The sequence below is a fragment of the Bos javanicus genome, chromosome 21, assembly GCF_032452875.1.
Source record: "Bos javanicus breed banteng chromosome 21, ARS-OSU_banteng_1.0, whole genome shotgun sequence".
Taxonomy (NCBI): domain Eukaryota; kingdom Metazoa; phylum Chordata; class Mammalia; order Artiodactyla; family Bovidae; genus Bos; species Bos javanicus.
Genome location: NC_083888.1, coordinates 26312171 through 26330088, shown reverse-complemented (window position 1 = coordinate 26330088; position 17918 = coordinate 26312171). Strand labels below are relative to the sequence as shown.

The following is a 17918-nucleotide window of genomic DNA, read 5'->3' as shown; positions in this document are numbered from 1 at the left end:
AGAGCCAGACATAAATGCTCACATCTGAAGCCCATGGTAGACATGGCTATTTGTCCCCTAATTCCTACCCTCTTTCTGCTTATCAGTACTAGAAACTTCTATTTTAGCTGATGCAAGACTCCCCAGGACAACCATACTCCCTAGCCTCCCTGCAGGTCAGCATGGTCAGAGGCAATGCGTGCACCGTGCAGGTGGCTCCCGCTCTCCCCTGGGGCTGAGATGTGGGCGCTGGTGGTGGGCCATCCTTGCCTATGTGAGAATATACCCTGGAGATGGCACAGCAACCAGAAGGAAGAAACCTGGGCTGTGGATGATCCCACAGAACTCACGCCCTAGACTGCCTACCAGTTGGGTTTCTTACAGACACAAGACAAACCCCCTCTTCAAAGCCGCTGTGGTAAAGCCTAGCATGCTGCAGTCCATGGGGTTGCAAAGAGTCGGACTAGACCGAGAGACTGAACAACAACAAAAACAATAGGCTGCCTTTAAATTTAGCTCGTCCCTGAGACTGCTGACCTGGCTCCTAGGTGCTGTCTCTTTCTTCTGAGGATGTAATTATAGACAGCAACAGTCTCTTGTGCTGATTTGCAGCCCGAACCATACCACGGACACTGCTTGGCTTTCACTGTGACCTTGACTAGAGCAGCAGGGCACAGAGCTCGGCCCCTCGATACCACTGGTGCCCACATGCAAAGGCTGTGGTTGTACTGAGCCCTGAGTTGCACCCACTGACAGTAACCTCACCCTGCCCTCTCATCCAGGGGGAGGGCTGGCTCCTCTGTCCAGTCCTTCACCTAGCTCACATCCCGTGGGTGGGTCTGTACTTTTTCAAAGGATGTTTATTGCCTTGGATTTCTGCAGACTCAGGGAGGCGGTAGTTTCTTTGAAGCATCTCAGTTCAAGATGCGAGACCAGTGCCTGGCAAAGCTGAGAAAATATTCCCTTTGGAATTGGTATTCGCCTCCTCTGGCTACAGAAACAACTGACCACAAATTTAGTGGTTTAAGACAACAGAAATTTCTTATTCTTTTTTGGTCATGCCATGTGGCATGTGAGATCTTAGTCCCCCAACCAGGGATGAAACTCATGCCCGCTGCAGTGGAAGCACGGAGTCCTAACCACTGGACTGTCAGGGAAATCCAAAGACAACAGAAATGTCTGACAGTCCTGGAGTTCAGAAGTTCAAAATCCATTCCACCAGGTTACAGTCAGAAGTCGACAGTGCTGGTTCTGTTGGGAGGCTCCAGGAAGAGTTCGCTCCTGGCCTTTTGCAGATCCAGACAGTGGTCAATGTTCCTGGGTTGCTGTTCAGTCACTCAGTCGTGTCTGATTCTTTGTGACCCCCTGGACTGCAACACGTCAGGCTTCCCTGCCTTTCACTATCTCCTGGAATTTGCTCAAGCTCATGTCCATTGAGTCGGTGATGTCATTCAATCATCTCATCCTCATCGACTTCTTCTGCCTTCAATCTTTCCCTCCGACTCTGACATTCCTATATCTCTCTTTTAAGGACCATTTTGGGCTTCCCTGGTGGCTTGGTGGTAAAGAATCCACCTCCAATGCAAGAGACATGGGTTCAGGCTCTGGCCTGGGGAAGATACCACATGCTGCGGACCAACTAAGCCCGTGTTTCACACCTACTGAGCCTGGGCTCTAGAGGCGCTGCTGCTGCCAAGTCACTTCAGTCGTGTCCGACTCTGTGTGACCCCATAGACAGCAGCCCACCAGGCTCCCCCATCCCTGGGATTCTCCGGGCAAGAACACTGGAGTGGGTTGCCATTTCCTTCTCCAATGCATGAAAGTGAAAAGTGAAAGTGAAGTCGCTCAGTCATGTCCGACCCTCAGCGACCCCATGGATTGCAGCCTACCAGGCTCCTCTGTCCATGGGATTCTCTGGGCAGGAGTACTGGAGTGGGGTGCCATTGCCTTCTCAGAGGCGGGAAAACTGCAACTACTGAGCCCAAGTGCTGTAACTACTGAAGCCCACACACTCGAGAACCCATGCTCCGCAACAAAAGAAGCCACTGCAATAAGAAGCTTCTGCATTGCAACTGCAACTAGAGAGTTGCCCTGCTCACCACAACTCGAGAAAAGCTCATGCAGCAATGAAGACCCAGCACAGCCAAAATGAATAACTAAATACTTTAAGGACCCTTTTGATTTCACCAAGCCCACCCAGATAATCCAGGCTTACCTCCCATCTCATGAGCCTTAACTTAAGGACATCAACCAAGTCCCTTCTGCCACCAAGGTAATATTCGCACACAGCTCCAAGGAGCACAGCATCCTGCCCAGCCGCCCGCAGGATGAACAGAGTAAAACCCAGACTCTTGTGGGCTTATCCACCATCACTCCCTCACAGCCCTTTCTGCTCCAGCCAGACCTCACCACCCATCCTACCCACAGCGAGCCTCTGCTTTTTACATCTTAGAGATTTTACCTAAGCTGCTCTCTCTGGCCAGGACAGCCTCCTCCCTTTGTCCATGAAGCAAATCACTTTGTTCCTCATGATCTAGCTCCTTTTCAGTGAAGTCTTCCCCGACCATCCTCAACGTCAGCCTTCACGTCTTGGGGTCCCCACAGCGCTCGACAGAGCCAAGAAACCAGGCCATGCATCCCCAGGTTTCCAACCACCCCTCAGAGTGTATGCATTTCAGAGTTCAGGGGGCTCCTCTCGATTTGTCAGCATCCACTTTAAAATATGGTGTGTCCAGGGACTTCCCTGGTGGTCCAGTGGTTAAGACTCTGTGCTTCCAATACAGGGGGAGCGGGTTAGAGTCAGGGAACTAAGATCCCACATCTTGAGTGGCGTGGCCAAAAAAAAAAAATGATGTGGAGACAGTATGGGAACAAGAGGTTTCTGTTCCTGGGGGTGGCCAGAGGGCCCTCCTCAGGAATTCAGTCTCAACACAACTGGAGGGGAGAGACAGTGGATGGGGAGGACTGTGGCTCAGGAGCCAGGCTGTCCGGGTCAGAATCTGACTCAGATCATTGCTGTGGATCCCTGAACACGTCATTTAAGCTTCCTGAACCTCAGACTCCTTATCTATACAATGGAGACAATCATAGCACACATCTCCAAACGCAGAGATAGTTGTGAAATGAATTAATCCAGGGAATGTGCCCGGAACAGCCCTGGGCACATGGTAGGGGGCTAGTGCTCCCACCATTGGCTTCACGCTTATGATGGGAGTTCATAGAAAGTAGGTTTGATAGCTTTCTCGGTTCCATGGGCTGGGGTGGAGGGGTGGAGGAGGGAAAGAAGCCAGGGGTAGGGGGGACTTCCAGGTGGATGGAGGCACTCTGTTGATTAGAGTCCTGGGACCAGAGGTGGGAAGACAGACTGAGAGCTGGGAGAAGTCTCCAGTCCCACCGCCTCCTCCCCCGCCTGCAGTGGGGCTTCCCTATCAGGGCTCTGACAGACCTCATGGCTGCTTTATCTGCCCTGCCGCTGTGTTCACAGGCCACTCCCAGGCCGCGATGCCAGGGAAGCTGTGCACTCTGCTTTCTCAGCATCCTGTCCTGTCTGCAGAATTCTCCCAGCTGGCCTCCACCCACCCTCCCTTCCTTCTCTAAGCTCTGATACAGGAAGGCCAAAGGTAGGGGGTATTGAGAGCGGGGGTGGAGCGGTTGGGCTGGGGTGTGGGGTAAAGCAGGCAGGCATGGCCAAGCCGGATTTGTCTCAAATAATCCAGAAGGGCTGTGAGCACAGACGAGGGGTGGGAAAGGCGTGGGGTGTAGAGGGACCCACACAGGAACAAAACTCTGACCTTTCTGAGTGCTCACCCTACGGCTGGTTCTACAATACCCCTTCTCTGCAGCGCAGTCATGGCACAGGACACTCTGGGCTCAAGAGAAAAATGAACATCGAGGATCTTCCACCCTGCGCATGTGGTTCCCGACCTAGCATGATCCAGGGCTTCTGGGGGAGGGGGTAGTGGGGCCTGCCCTTCTCAGACCATGGGGACAAGCCCAGAGGGACTTGGGCTGGAGGGTCCCAGAGAGGCAGATTTAAGCTATAGCGTGCCCTAGATTCCGCCTCCTGTCTAGTCATCTTTGAGTGAAGATGCTGAGAGAACACACAGCCTTCGAACTTGAGAGCTCTGACTCTGAATCTTGGCTCATATCCTCCAAGAAGACTTGCTGGGTCTACAACAGCAGCAATCCCCAGAAAGTTCTGAGATGAAGGGCATGCTCTACTCCGTGTCAGCTACTGGCCCTGGTGGTCACTGAACTCTTAAAATCTGGCTAGTATGACTGAGGAATGGAATTTCCTTTTTAAAATTAATTTTAATTACATTTATATAGCCATAAATGGTTGGTGGCTACCATAGTGGAAAGCATTAGTCTAGACATTTAATTTCCATGAAGAAATGAAGAAGATGTTTCCTCATCTGGGTCATGGAGAAAACAGTAGCCTTCACCTTTTTATGCTATCATCGAGAGTGAGAAAGATGGTTCCTGTAAAGTGTTTAGCATATTGTAGGAAACTCAAAAAATGTTAATACTAATTAGCAGTAGTATTACTTAAAAGTGTGTGTGTGTGTGATATTGGGTGGGTACAAACAAAGTGGCAAGTGGAGAATGAAAGCAGGGTAGAAAATTGAAGACATTTTCCACTGCCATGTCAGGAGGTGTTGAGAATCGCACTGTGGTTGGCAAAACTTGGAAATATTTTTTTTTAGATGATTCACACATTTTCATGACTTTGTTATCCCCATCTGTTTCCCATCAGAAAAGCCTTAAAATGCAAAAAGTCCTGTTTACTGGAATTTGGGGGCAGTGAGGAAAGAGGAGCCAGGAAGGCTGCACCCCACTCTGCAGCCAGCCTGGGGAGGAGGACACTGATCGGTAACTGGGTGGCGGCACCATTTTGGAAAAGAACAAAGCAGCTGGAGTCCCCGCTCCATGTCACCAGGGAATGGACAGCCAGAGAATGGGCTTGGAACCGAAGAGGAGAAATGAGGGCCTCCCCAGGACAGACAGACAGACACATACACACACCTTACCTGGGACTTTTCTCACTGGGGGTGCTGTTTTCACAAAAGCCCTAAAGCTTCTGAACAAGATGGTCCCACCCTTGCTTAAGGGGGCACGGGGGAGGCTGGGTTGTGGGACTTGGAGATACAGACATGGGCAGTCATGAACCAAAGGAGCTTGGAGGGTCCTGACGTGGGGGTACGCTCCTCTCTACTCACTCTTTCCTCCTTGGTCTTCCCAGGACCCGGAGCAGCCCTGAACAGTCTTCAAGAAGCTGCTAGAACCACTGGTCAGACACTGCCACCTGGAGCCACGCTCGATCATTTACCCCTGAACCATGCTGTGGGGTGAGGCAGAAGTGCCCTCATATCACATGGTTCCCTTTCTCAAGGTCACTCATGGCACTACCTGCTGTCCTGTTAGGTCTTGTTCGTGTTGAAATCTCCCTCCAGGCCTAGAGGTGCCCAGCACTGAGGTGCAGATGGGGGCTGGTGTGAACAGACCAGGGACTCTTCCAGGGGTGCTCCTTCTTCTCCCTCCCTGAAGGCTGGGCCTCAAAGGCAGGCTTTCACCCCCCTAGAAGCCACAAATGCAGCCCCAGAATCAGGGTCACCTCACAGAGGGCAGTGACAAAGCTCACACGTCTGAATGCCACTCCTGCCAAGCGCCCCAGAGGACTCCTGGCATCCCAGAAGGCCTGTCTGCCTCTACTGTCCTTGGGAGACACAAGTCATCCAGGGAGGACCCAAGGGTCTGGCACTCACTAGGAACTGCTTCCCTTGGTGCCATCCTGTAAGTGGGGAGCAAGGAAGTCTAAAAAGTCATTGCACTTAGAAGAAAGCCCCCAAATTCTTTCTCAAGCACACTTCCACTAGCCAAAAAGACTGTGTCAAATTTTACTTTTTGTAGTTTTGTTTCTAAGATAATAGATACTTTCAGTATGTTGGTTATACTTTCTCAATCCACAGTATTCTTCTACCCCCAGATTCTAATACTTCTCTAGGTACAATGGTCCTGTGGCAGCTGATATATTTAAAAAAATTTTTATTGGGTTATAGTTGATTTACAGTGGTGTGTTAATTTCTGCTGTACAGCAAAGTGAATCAGTTATATATATATATACATATATACATACATACATACATGCTCTCTTTTTAAAACTCCTTTCCATATAGGCCGTTACAGAGGACTGAGTAGAGTTCCCTGTGCCGTATGCTGCTGCTGCTGCTAAGTCGCTTCAGTCATGTCCGACTCTGTGCAACCCCAGAGATGGCAGCCCACCAAGCTTCCCTGTCCCTGGGATTCTCCAGGCAAGAACACTGGAGTGGGTTGCCATTTCCTTCTCCAACGCATAAAAGTGAAAAGTCAAAGTGAAGTCCCTCAGTCGAGTCCGACTCTTAGCGACCCCATGGACTGCAGCCTACAAGGCTCCTCCATCCATGGGATTTTCCAGGCAAGAGTACTGGAGTGGGGTGCCATTGCCTTCTCCTTATCAGTCATCTATTTTATACACAGTAATATGTATGTGTCAAGCTCAATCTCCCAATTAATCCCTCCTGCTCTTTACTCCCTGGTAACCATAAGCTTGTTCTCTACATCAGTGACTCTATTTCTGTTTTGTAGATAAGTTCATTTGTACCTGTTTTTTAGATTCCACATATAGCAGCTGATATTTTTTAATGCCTAGTATTGATTTTCCTTTCTCTGCTAATACATCTCAGTTTTCCTCTGGGGAGTGACTGTATCCATGCAATGCAGTCTTCGAAGGACAGTTAATGATGGTGTCCTAGCCAGAGGGTAAGCATGTGAGCCATCAACCCAATCAATGCTGTCTCCTGGAAGGTAACTTTCAAGCACCATGTCCCAGGACATGCAAATAGTGATGCCTTAAGGAGGCTGCCCATGCATTCCTGCACCACAGACCCCTGAAGCTGCCCTATTTCTGGTCTTTGTTTGCAGCATGACTGCCCAGCTTCTATTTAGCTCTCTAAGTTGAATAGTTTCTCAATTAATTTCTATGTTGTTTAAGGTGGTTGAATTGGATTCTGTCGCTTACAACCAACGACTCTAATCAATACATGACTCCCCTCCCCAAAGAATAATTGCCCTGGACTATAAACAAGGTCTCTTTTTACATCTTTGTTGTTGTTGTTTAGTCACTAACTTGTGTCCAACTCTTTGTGATCCCATGGACTGTAGCCCACCAGGCTCCTCTGTTCACGGGACTTCCCTGGCAAGAATACTAGATGGGTTGCCATTTTCTCCTCCAGGAGATCTTCCTGACCCACGAATCAAACCCTCATCTCCTGCATTGGCAGGCGGATTCTTTACCACTGAGCCATTTGGGTAGCACCCTTTTTACCTCTAACCATCTATAATTCCAGTAACCTCACATAACATAAATAACCAGGGCATTTAAGTCAAGATTTAGGAGAAGAAGAAGGAAATGTAAAAGGTAGAGAAAGAAGACATTTACATTTTTGTGGTAAGTTAAATTATTGCTAACAAATATACACTCCCTCCCCTCTGTTTTAATGGGAGAAATAGAGTTCCCCGTTCATGTTGAGCTGGACCATATTATCTATTGGAAGGTAGGTGTGAGAGGGTTCAAGTTTGGAGCTCAGGCAGGCCTTAGGAGTCCTCCTGTGATTCTGTTCACTTCTCCGCCATGAACAATAATATGTCCTTGGGAAGAATGAGAGTCACATGGAACTGACCCAAACCCAACCCTTGGAGTCAAGTTTAGTCTAGAAAAGCTGAACCCTACATAGCCTATTAGTAAGAAATAAAAGTTTGCTATGAAATTTTAAGAAATTTTTGTTGTTGTTGTTATGCAGCATTATCATGGCTATAGCTGACTGATACAAATTTGTTTTTATTTCAGTCAACTTTAAGCCTAGCAATTTTCAGTTTCATCTAGCCTAGGAAGGGATAAGCAAATGTCCTACCTGCTACTTTGACCTGGTTGGGGGCACAGGTTCTGCAGGGGAGCACCTGGAACTCTTCTGCCTGGTACATGGAGTAATCGGTACTGGCAACAACCAGGGTGTCCCCAGGCTTCCACGACTGTACATTGTCTTCCAGATGCAGGATGGTGCTGTTCACGTTGGTGTCGATGGTGACGGTGAGTTTGGGCCTCACTATAACCCAAAATAGGAGACACTGAGAGATAAACCTTTGCTCCTGGCAAACTTCCACCTCTTCCCTTACCCTCCCTAAATCAGTAAATGCCAGGTTTGCCTATCCAAAACCCAAATCACCAGGCTCGCCCCGAACCAGTCTTGGTATGGTTTTTTCTTTTTTTTTTAGTCATCAAAAAACCCTACCAGAACAGAGCCATTCATTAGCTCTGGGCAGGGGAATTTTCCACTAACTCCTTAGCTGGAGTTAAATGGGGCTGTCTCTCCACACCCACTTTGCAAAAGATGTAAAACAAATATAGTTTCTCTCAACTATTATTTACAGTAGCTGTCAGCCTCCTCTTCCAAAAAACTCCCATCCCTAATGACTGCCTTCTGGAGATGGCCAAGTGCCCTCGAGAAGAAACCGACCATTTCCAACCCCTGCTAACAAGCACCTCGGGAACTGGGTTTAAAATAATAGCATCCAGAGAGGCCATGGGCTACGTATCTCTGTGGGGGCGGGCTGCAGGAAGGTCAGCTCCGTCCACGGAACCCTGGTTGCCTTGAATAGGCCCTTCCCCTTCCTGAAAGTCATATGGGCAGGGTGGGGCTCCACTGGCTCCTGCCAACTCCGAGGACCCTCCCACGGTTCCTGTGTCATAGAAGGGCTCTCCATCGAGAACTTGGCAGGAGCGCCATGTCACTGAGATGCCCGGAGGTGGCTGACCCCGCCGCCCAAACTCGCAGTGGATAGCTGCCAGCTGGAGGAACCGAGCCACGGAGGCAAGAGTGTCCCCAGTAAGGGGCTGCTTACCAGGCTTTCCGCACAGGAACCGCACACGGTAGCTCTGGCAGGCTTGGCCCCGGTCGTAGCACACAAACCTGTAATCCTGGCCTCTTTTATAGACAACCTCAGTGGTGAGGTTGACTCCATCCAGTGTAGTGGCCTGGGAATGGCACAGAAATTACAAAGTCATTTCTCGTTGTAAAGAAGGAAGGTGATGATTAATGTTACAAACATATACTCGCAAGTCTAAAATTGCTGCTGCGAAACTTATTTACAATGGCCTTTAGACTATTATTCTAACGTTTCCCCTTCTCTATTCTGTTATAAAGAAGGGCAGCATGAAGTCACAGGGTGGATAAAAATCTTGCCTGGGGTCCCACCATATTTGGTATCCAAACCAGTGAGTGACTACACTGGGGAACAGTTTACAGAGTGTTTATCACCACCACATGCTTTTTTAAGAGCTGGGCGGGCTGCTTTCTACTCTCCCCGATCCAGAGGTCCACAGTGGCCAACATTTACTGAAGACTCATTGGATCAACCTGCTGGTGCCCAAATGTGACTCCATATCCTGTGGGGAGTCTTTAAAAATACTCTTGCTGGGGCTTCTCTGGTGATCCAGTGGTTAAGAATCCGCCTGCCCATGCAGGGGACATGGGTTTGATCCCTGGTCTGGGAAGATCCTCGGAGCAACTAAGCCTGTGTACCACAACTACTGAGTCTGTGCTCTAGAGGCTGTGAGACGCAACTACTGAGCCCATGTGCTGCAACCACTGAAGCCTGAGTGCCTAGAGCCTGTGCTTGGCAGCAAGAGAAGCCACCAAAATGAGTAGCCTGCACACCACAACTAGAGTAGCTCCCACTCACTGCAACTAGAGAAAGCCGATGCAGCAGCAAAGACCCAGTGCAGCCACCAAAAAAAAAAGTGCTCACGCTCAGGCTCCATCCTCAGAGTCTTGGATTTGATTGTGTCCAGGGTACAACCTGGACAAGAGAACTTTGAAAGTCTGCCCCAGGTGATTCCAATGGGAAGTTAAGTTTGAGAACCCTTTTTGTAGTTATGGAGCTCCATACATTTTTTTTCAATTTGTTTTTTATTTTTTGGCCTCATTGTGCACCACATGAAATCTTAGTTCCCTGACGAGGGAATGAACCCTCACTCCCTGCCTTGGAAATGCAGAATCTTAACCACTGGGGGCCACTAGGGAAGTCCCTAAATTCTGTACATTATTAACATACATTATTGCATTCCCTCTTCCTGGCTCTGAGGTCTATGAGGTTGATGCTGGTTTTAAGGATCTGGAAACATACTCAGAGAGGTTGGGTAACTTGCCCAGCATCACTCAGCTGGTAAGAGGCAGGGCCAGAATCTGAATCTGCACTCATCCAGTGACAGAGCGGTGCCTCGCAGCCCCTCGCGCTGCTGTTCTTACTGCGTTCAGTGTCTGTCTCCTACCAGGGGGGTGGTGGGCTCTGGAAGGGCCAGGGATTGCTTCTTCCCTGATCTCAGCATCCAATCCAAGGCCAGGCACGCAGCAGAGTCTCAGCTGATGGCAGCTCCAAGGCCAGGTAGAGAATCTTAGGAGTGGGTTCAGAGGAGGGCACGGTCCCTGCCAGCTGGGGCTCACCCCGGGGCCGGAGTGTGTCTGCACCACGACAGTGGCTGTCATCAGAGACTTGCAATTTAGAGCAAGGGCCACAGCTGTTGTCCTTTTTGGCACAAAGACCAAAGGGACCAGGGCTAGGCAAATAGGAAAGCGAAGTATAGCCCATCTAAAAAAAGGGGGGGGGCAGCAGATATTCATTGTCTGTGGTTTGGGAGGAGAGCTGTGGAAATTTGAGTTTAGCCAGAATAAAAATTCAGGCCTTTCCACAGGCCACATGCTCACAGTCCTTATCTGGGGTGGTTCCTGCAGCAGAGAGGCAGGCACTGCCGACTCACCCTTAGAGGAAATCACAAAGGCTCACAGGGATTTAGGTGCAAGTTCAAGGTCACCTGACTGTCAAGCCCACTCCTCTGACTCCCAGATCTTTCCCCCTGAGGCCAGCATGTTTTTCAGTAGGATATCCCTGAATATTGAGAACTGAGCCTAAAAACATCATGCCGGGGAGCTGGACATTTTTTAAGGTACAACATCCAACAAAAATTTCAAGAAAACCTCTATTCAATTTTATTGCTTTTCTTTTTCTCCCTTATAAATCATAAGAATGACCTCAGTTTTGGACAAGAAGAGTAAAAAGGGCTTTCCCACTGTTCAGTGAACTTGATCTTCACTTTAAGTAGACACAATGTGATTGTTATTCTTGATAATAATTATAAAATAACTAGCAATATCATAGGCTTCCCTGGTGGCTCAGTGGTAAAGAATCCACCTGCCAATGCAGGCAGGCGATGCAGGTTTGATCCCTGGTCTGGGAGTATCCCCTAGAGAAGGAAATGATAACCCACTCCAGTGTTCTTGCCTGGGAAATCCCATGGACAGAGGAGTCTGGCAGGCTATAGTCCTTGGGGTCACAAAAGAGTCAGGCACAAGTTAGCAACTAAACAAACAATATCATAATAAATAATAATATAAACAATTTTAAAATAATAAAAGAAAATTATGGGACTCGCTGTAGGTCAGAAGCTTCATGTATTGCTGCATTAAATCCACAAAATAATCCCATGAAGGAACAATTATTATCTCCATTTTGCTTAGGAGGAAATTGAGACACTAAATTAAATCAGCTTGACTGATAGATATGGCCAAGATTGCTAGTGAGGAACCCAGGGTGCAACATTTAAGGCAGCACTCTCTCTCCAGGGTCACGTGAGTGCAGAGTTGGCACCTGGGAGGCAGCACCACCTTAAATTTGGTGTTTTGGGCACCTCACAGGTCCCAAAGGACATGTGAGTCCATTAGATTCCACAGGCCTTGAAAGGCAGGTGAGTTTTAAGAAAGAAGGTGGGAAGCAAGGAGATTTCAGCCCAGGAGAATCATCAGAAGGGTGAGGACATGGGAACTAGGGACTATTGTTTTTGGGTTTGATTTTGCAGAATCACAAATGATCAGATGTTGAAAAACTTTCCCTGAGTTGAGGTCAACTGTGCTAGTCTTAACTATTTCCAACTATTTTTCTTTACAACTCACCATCCTGCCCAGGTGACAAATGTTCTAACACCCCCTCCCCTCCAAAGGATTTGATGGCAGGTATCTCAGGGACCTCTTGTACGGGGCCCTTGGGGTGATCAGAGGTGGCAAGTGACCCCAGTAACCTGTGATTTTCCATGGTGGCAAAAATAGGCACCTGGGCATTTCAGTTTTGTCTCAGTCTCTCTGGTGGGTCAATTAACTTGGGCATTTAGCTCGTGGCAGATGTGTCTCACACTCTATTGATGAAGAGAATGAAATCTTGCTTCTCTCACCTGTGGTAAACATAGCATAAGCCTGGTTTTGCTTTTTTGACTTCAGAAAAACTCAGAGTATCTTCTACCTCATTGCCTCTGATGACTATGAAGAAATGGGTTGATGGCGAGAAAGGAGGTGAGCCTGACATTTTCAGGACAGAGCACTTCCTGTTTCTTTTATTTCTTAATTTGTACTGGAGTATAGTTGTCTTACTATGTTGTGTTAGTTTCTGCTGTTCAGCAAAGTAAATGGGCCCTGCAGTGTGGTGGCAGCCTAGTGGTTACAGAGTATGGGGTTGGTCCCCATGGAAGGTCTGGGATTATTGAGTTGGTGAGCAGTCATGTTGGTGTTTAGTCAGTAAGTCATGTTCAACTCTTTTCAACCCCTCGGACTATAGCCCACCAGGCTCCTCTGTCCATGGGATTTTCCAGGCAAGAATACTGGAGTGGGTTGCCATTTCCTTCTCCGGGAGATCTTCCTGATCCAGGGATAGAACCTGAGTCTTCTGCAGTGCAGGCAGATTCTTTACCACTGAGCCACCTGGGACATGAGCAGTCACACACTATTATATGTATGACATATGGGAAAAATACATATTTTCACTGGTTTCCTCTGCTCTCTCCAAGCTTTCAGTAAAGTTTTACAGACTGAGCCTGGGATTAGTGGTGCTTTGACACTCTCTGGGAAGAGTCCATATCAGCTCGGATCAAAGTTCCTGAGAGTAAGAAATGCCTAAGGAAAGCTATTTTCCTGGCATGGAGAAGTGGTCTTCTCAACAACAGTGGTCTGGAGCCAGACAGCTGGCAGAGCAAACACTGGGAGGGATTTGCAGAGCATGGACACATTCCTCGAGGATTTCCAGAAATGCTTGGGGAGGGAGCAGCCCTGGTATAAGACTGGACTTCCTGTAGCCAAGTGAACTGGAGGAATCCAACTGGGGCTCTCTCAGAATTAGAGCTGGAACGTGCAGGGTTTCAAGAAAAAAAATTAAAGTTAAATCTGAGAAGTATGTGCTTTGAGGGAGTCAGCGCTTTTTGATTCTCTTGGACCAAGAAGAGTCTATAACGTGTAACGGAATCTGGGTAAATCCTTCTCAACCACACTGGAGCCATGTGAACAGACAGCCTTGGCCAAACAATAAGAAAGGTTTCCCTGGCCTTTGCTGACCGCAGAACCGACTGTCCTCTCTTGGAAAAGTGGTCCCTTGTCCTGCAGTCCCTCTATATTGCAAGGCAGAGGGCGGAAGTCAAGCCTTAGGGGTGGAGGGATATGGAGGAGTGAAAATAGTCAGATGATCTGGGACCTGAGGTTAGATAAACTGAGAAAAGGTGGTGTACAAATGTTGCTATTTTTATTGGCTGAAAGAAGATAAAATGGGCAGAGACGGTCTTCCTGAAATGACTCTAAATTCTCGTGTGTGTGTGTGTGTGTGTATGTGTGTGCGTGTGTGTGTGTGTGTGTGTGTGTGTGTGTGTGCTCAGTTATGTTGGACACTTTGCAACCCTGTGGACTGTAGCCTGTCAGGCTCCTCTGTCCGTGGGATTCTCCAGGCAAGAATATCGGAGTGGGTCGCCATGCCCTCCTCCAAGGGTTCTTCCCAACCCAGGGATCTAAACCTTATCTCTTGCGTTTCCTGCACTGGCAGGAGGATTCTTCACCACTGAGCCATCTGGGAAGCCAAATGCTCTATCAGACATTTAAGTGGCCCCAAATCTTGTTTTGGAAGAAGACCAGGCATAAGGAAATAAACTCCATTTTCTTGCCTATGTCTCTGTCTTTCCTATTCTCCCTTGAGCTCTCAAGCTCACCAGCTGAGCCACTGAGGTGTGAGAGCTGCCCATTTGTGCCACACTTTCATGATGGAGCCAGCTGAGACAGCCTAGGTCCTCTTTGCTTGGTCAATCAGTTGTGTCCGACTCTTTGTGACCTCCTGAACTGTAGCCTGCCAGTCTCCTCTGTTCATGAGATTCTTCAGGCAAGAATGCTGCAGTGGGTTGCCATTTCTTAATCTAGGCGATCTTTCTGACTCAGGGATTGAAGCCACATCTTTTGCATCTCCTGCCTTGGCAGGTGGGTTCTTTACTACTAGCACCACCTGGGAAGCCCAGGTCCCTTTTGAACAGAGTTAACTCCAAGTGAAGATCCCAAGCAAATACTGTCCATTCTGTGAAGGCTGACTTTCACTAAGTGGAGAACAAGGCTGTAGGTGTTCTCCACCTGGGCTGGTCTCAGCCTGCACCTGAATTCCAGCTACACCCTGTGAACTTGAAGCCCTAAAAGAAATGAAGGGTGCGTGAAGCCGAGAAAGTCAAACACTCCCCTCACTGGGCACCCTCACCCATAGCTGAAGATGCAGGTTGAGGAGACAGAACAGGAACTTTTCAGCAGGACCCAGAAGAGAATCTGAATCCTGGCTTTGAAAGTCATGGGGGGAGGCCTGGAGCAGACAATCAGCTTCCAGGTCAGTCTTTAAAATGAGAACGCTATTCTCTGGCACTACCGACATCACAGGAGGGCCATGAGACTCACACCACTCAGATAGTAAGATAGTTTGTGATCTACAGCATCTTCTTCAAGACAAAGCCTTGATAACTTCTTGGTTACCTGTATATCAATGGGGCGATTGCAGATTTTCCCTGGATGAGTGACCCCGAGGTCTGAAATTTTCTCTCCACCTTTTGTGTAAGATACTTGGTCATGTTCGAACCACTCTGTCCACTCCACATCTGGGCAGAAAGCAAAGATCAGGGTCAGGCAAGCAGGGCGCTGAGACTGGCCATGCTGGGTGCAGCCTCCGTGTACCCTCGGCTCAGTGGGAATCAAATACCATATGTCCAGGCTCTTACCAGGCTTGTAATCCATCTGCCAACCTCCCCACCACCCCCAACTTTTCATTGCAAGTTCCTCTTATTGAATATCTTATTTTACAAAAGCAACAGGTATTCTTCATTATTGCCAAAAGGAGAAAGATGAGATCCAGCCACGAACCCATTGTCTGAGGGTGCTCGTGAAGAGTGTTGCTTTCCATGCCACCCCCCATGTCCCTGTGTGTGAGCTCCTTGAAGGCTGGGTCCTACTGCTGTCTGTGTTCCCTGTCAGTGCCATCGCCTGGCACAGAAGAGGCATTCCGTGAAAGGGCACATCCCTCTGGGTTATTCCCCACTGAGCCCAGATTAAAGACCACCCTCAGCTGCCAACTGAGTTAACACTGAAGCCGTCAAGCGGTCTTACTGGTGGAAAGAAAAATTCTCCTTCTGCAAAGTCCCGACTTTTTATCCCACTGTGGAATTTTACCAAGGGGTCCCAAGCTCCTCACCTTGAACCCACTCGCTGGATGAGGAGACGTTGAAAAGCTCACCGTGCTCTGTCCGGAAGAGTTTGAACACCCGGGCAGCAGCAGAGCCATGGTGTCCTATCAAAGAGGAGATGGGAGGAATCAGCAACCACACAGACCCCCAAATTAAGAAAGATGTGATGCTAAGGCAGAGAAAGCCCCCTGCACACATAGATCTTGAACCACTTCTTCATCTGTTTTTTTTTTTTTTTGGCCACAAGGCATAGCATGTGGGATCTTCGTTTCCTAACCAGGGATGGAACCCATGCCCCCTGCAGTGAAAGCACAGACCACTAACCACTAGACTGCCAGGGAAGTCCTCAAAGCATCTTTTTAGATCAAAATATTACTCCTGCTGGTTCTGACCCAGTTCTCATCTTTCCTGTGTCACTTGCTTGGGATTAAACGGATGATGATCTCTTTGCAAATGTAAACATTATCTTAGTGATCAGCCTTAAACCAATATGGACTTTTGCCACTCACGTAACCTGGCCATTAAGCAGCTAGTCACTCAACAGTGTGTTGGGAGATGGATCAGCCACATTTTGGGGAAGGAGAAGGGTGTTTGTTTGGTCATGTGCAATTTTTGCGATCCCATGGACTGTAGTTCGCCAGCCTCCTCTGTCTATGGGATTCTCCAGGTAAGAATACTGGAGTGGGTTAGCATGCTTTCCTCCAGGGAATCTTCCCAGCCCAGGGATCAAACCTGTGTCTCTTATGTCTCCTGTAATTCTCTACCACTGCACCATCTGGGAGGAGAGTGGTTCCAAGAGCCCCTGAGCCTATTGGTCAGAAAAACCCAGGGGGGAATGGCCTTTCACCATTTATTACCATGATACTCGATGTGGTCTTCGACGGAAGAAGAGGGATTTCCTTTCACAGTTAGGAAACTCCAAGGGTGTCTGAAAAAAAGACAACAACAAAAAGTAAAGTTTTCACCTGTCTGAGCCTGTACTGGAGGCAGAGTTAACATAGTGTCATAGTGAGGCTGTTTGGGGAAATGAGTTCCCGGGCTGGGCTTCCCTTTTCCAAAAGAACAAGAGCCTTTCTCAGCAAGCCCTGGCTTTCCTAACCATTTGAAAGGCCATCTGACCAGCCTGATGTTTGTGGATCCTGAGCCTCTGCAACTCCATTCTGGCAGTAGATGGGGCATGAATCACAAACAAACAAGCCCATAGACCCACATACCACTTGCCAAGCTCAATGAGGTCCTGAAGCAAGTGCTCTGAGTCCTTCAGGAAAATAAGGAGACATGCTCCAAGGGAGAAAGGTTATTTCTCTCCCAAGTCAAGCTTGAGGAAAACTGGGCAGATGTGTCTGAGTCCCCAGCAATCAGCACTGGGCCTTGGGAAGGAAAGAGATGTTTTTTTTTCATGAGGAGCGAAGGAGGAAAAAGAAGTGGTCTGATTTTGGCAAGTTGTACACTCTTCTTCTTTCCATCGAAATGTGCACTGCTCTAAGGCAGGGAGGTTTTCTTATCCATCTTTATCCAACCTCTAATACCTAAGCCAGCCTCTCTCTTACTATGAGTTATCAATAGCTCATATTTGTTTGATTATTTTTGTTTTGATCTCATCTTCAGATCAAAGGTTGGGGTTCATTGAAGTTGGGGATTAGACTGTGTCACACTTGTTTAAAAATCTTTCAATGCCTACTTTCTTGGATAAAGAGCAAGCTTCTTGGCACTGAGCAAAAAGCCATCCTGTGCCCACCTTGCCAACTTCATCTCTCTTCCTTCCCCTTCTTGTTCTTTCACACACCATCATCAATTCTTTTATGTCTGCCTTTCCTTGAGAGCTCAAGACTTCCTGCAAGACCTCATGACTTCCTGTAAGAACTCAGTAGGACTAGTCCCTTCCTGGTGCTTTATTTCAATTTCTGCTCAATAATCACTCCCTGGAGGAACTGGGTCTAAGTTTCAGATCTTCTGCTGACTTTAAGTGCTCTGAGTTTCTCATTCAAAGTGGGTCTATATACAAATGAAGGGTAACAATGTAATTCCCGTCTATGTATCTCCTTTACTCATAGAACATATTAAGAGCACCCATCCTGAGCACTGAAGAATTAATGCCTTCAAACTATGGTGTTGGAGAAGACTCTTGAGAGTCCTTTGGACAGCAAGGAGATCAAACCAGTCAATCTTAAAGGAAATCAACCCTGAATATTCACTGGGAGGGCTGATGCTGAAACTCCAATACTTTGGCCTCCTGATGCAAAGAGCCGACTCATTGGAAAAGACCCCGATGCTGGGAAAGATTGAGGGCAGGAAGAGAAGGAGGCAACAGAGGATGAGATGGTTAGATGGC

General features: G+C 48.2%; 1 protein-coding gene across 7 annotated transcripts in view; it reads right to left on the bottom strand.

The window, feature by feature from the left end:
* The window catches only part of CEMIP (cell migration inducing hyaluronidase 1), a 160135-nt gene that overhangs the window by 39578 nt on the left and 102639 nt on the right, over nucleotides 1-17918 (bottom strand). For all 7 annotated transcript variants that reach the window (XM_061394593.1, XM_061394588.1, XM_061394589.1 and 4 more), the window contains 5 exons: nucleotides 16444-16514; nucleotides 15595-15690; nucleotides 14883-15004; nucleotides 8917-9049; nucleotides 7929-8120 (listed from right to left, as the gene is read on the bottom strand). In XM_061394593.1, coding sequence (XP_061250577.1) covers nucleotides 7929-8120; nucleotides 8917-9049; nucleotides 14883-15004; nucleotides 15595-15690; nucleotides 16444-16514 — 614 coding nt within the window. The remainder of the gene's footprint in view (nucleotides 1-7928; nucleotides 8121-8916; nucleotides 9050-14882; nucleotides 15005-15594; nucleotides 15691-16443; nucleotides 16515-17918) is intronic.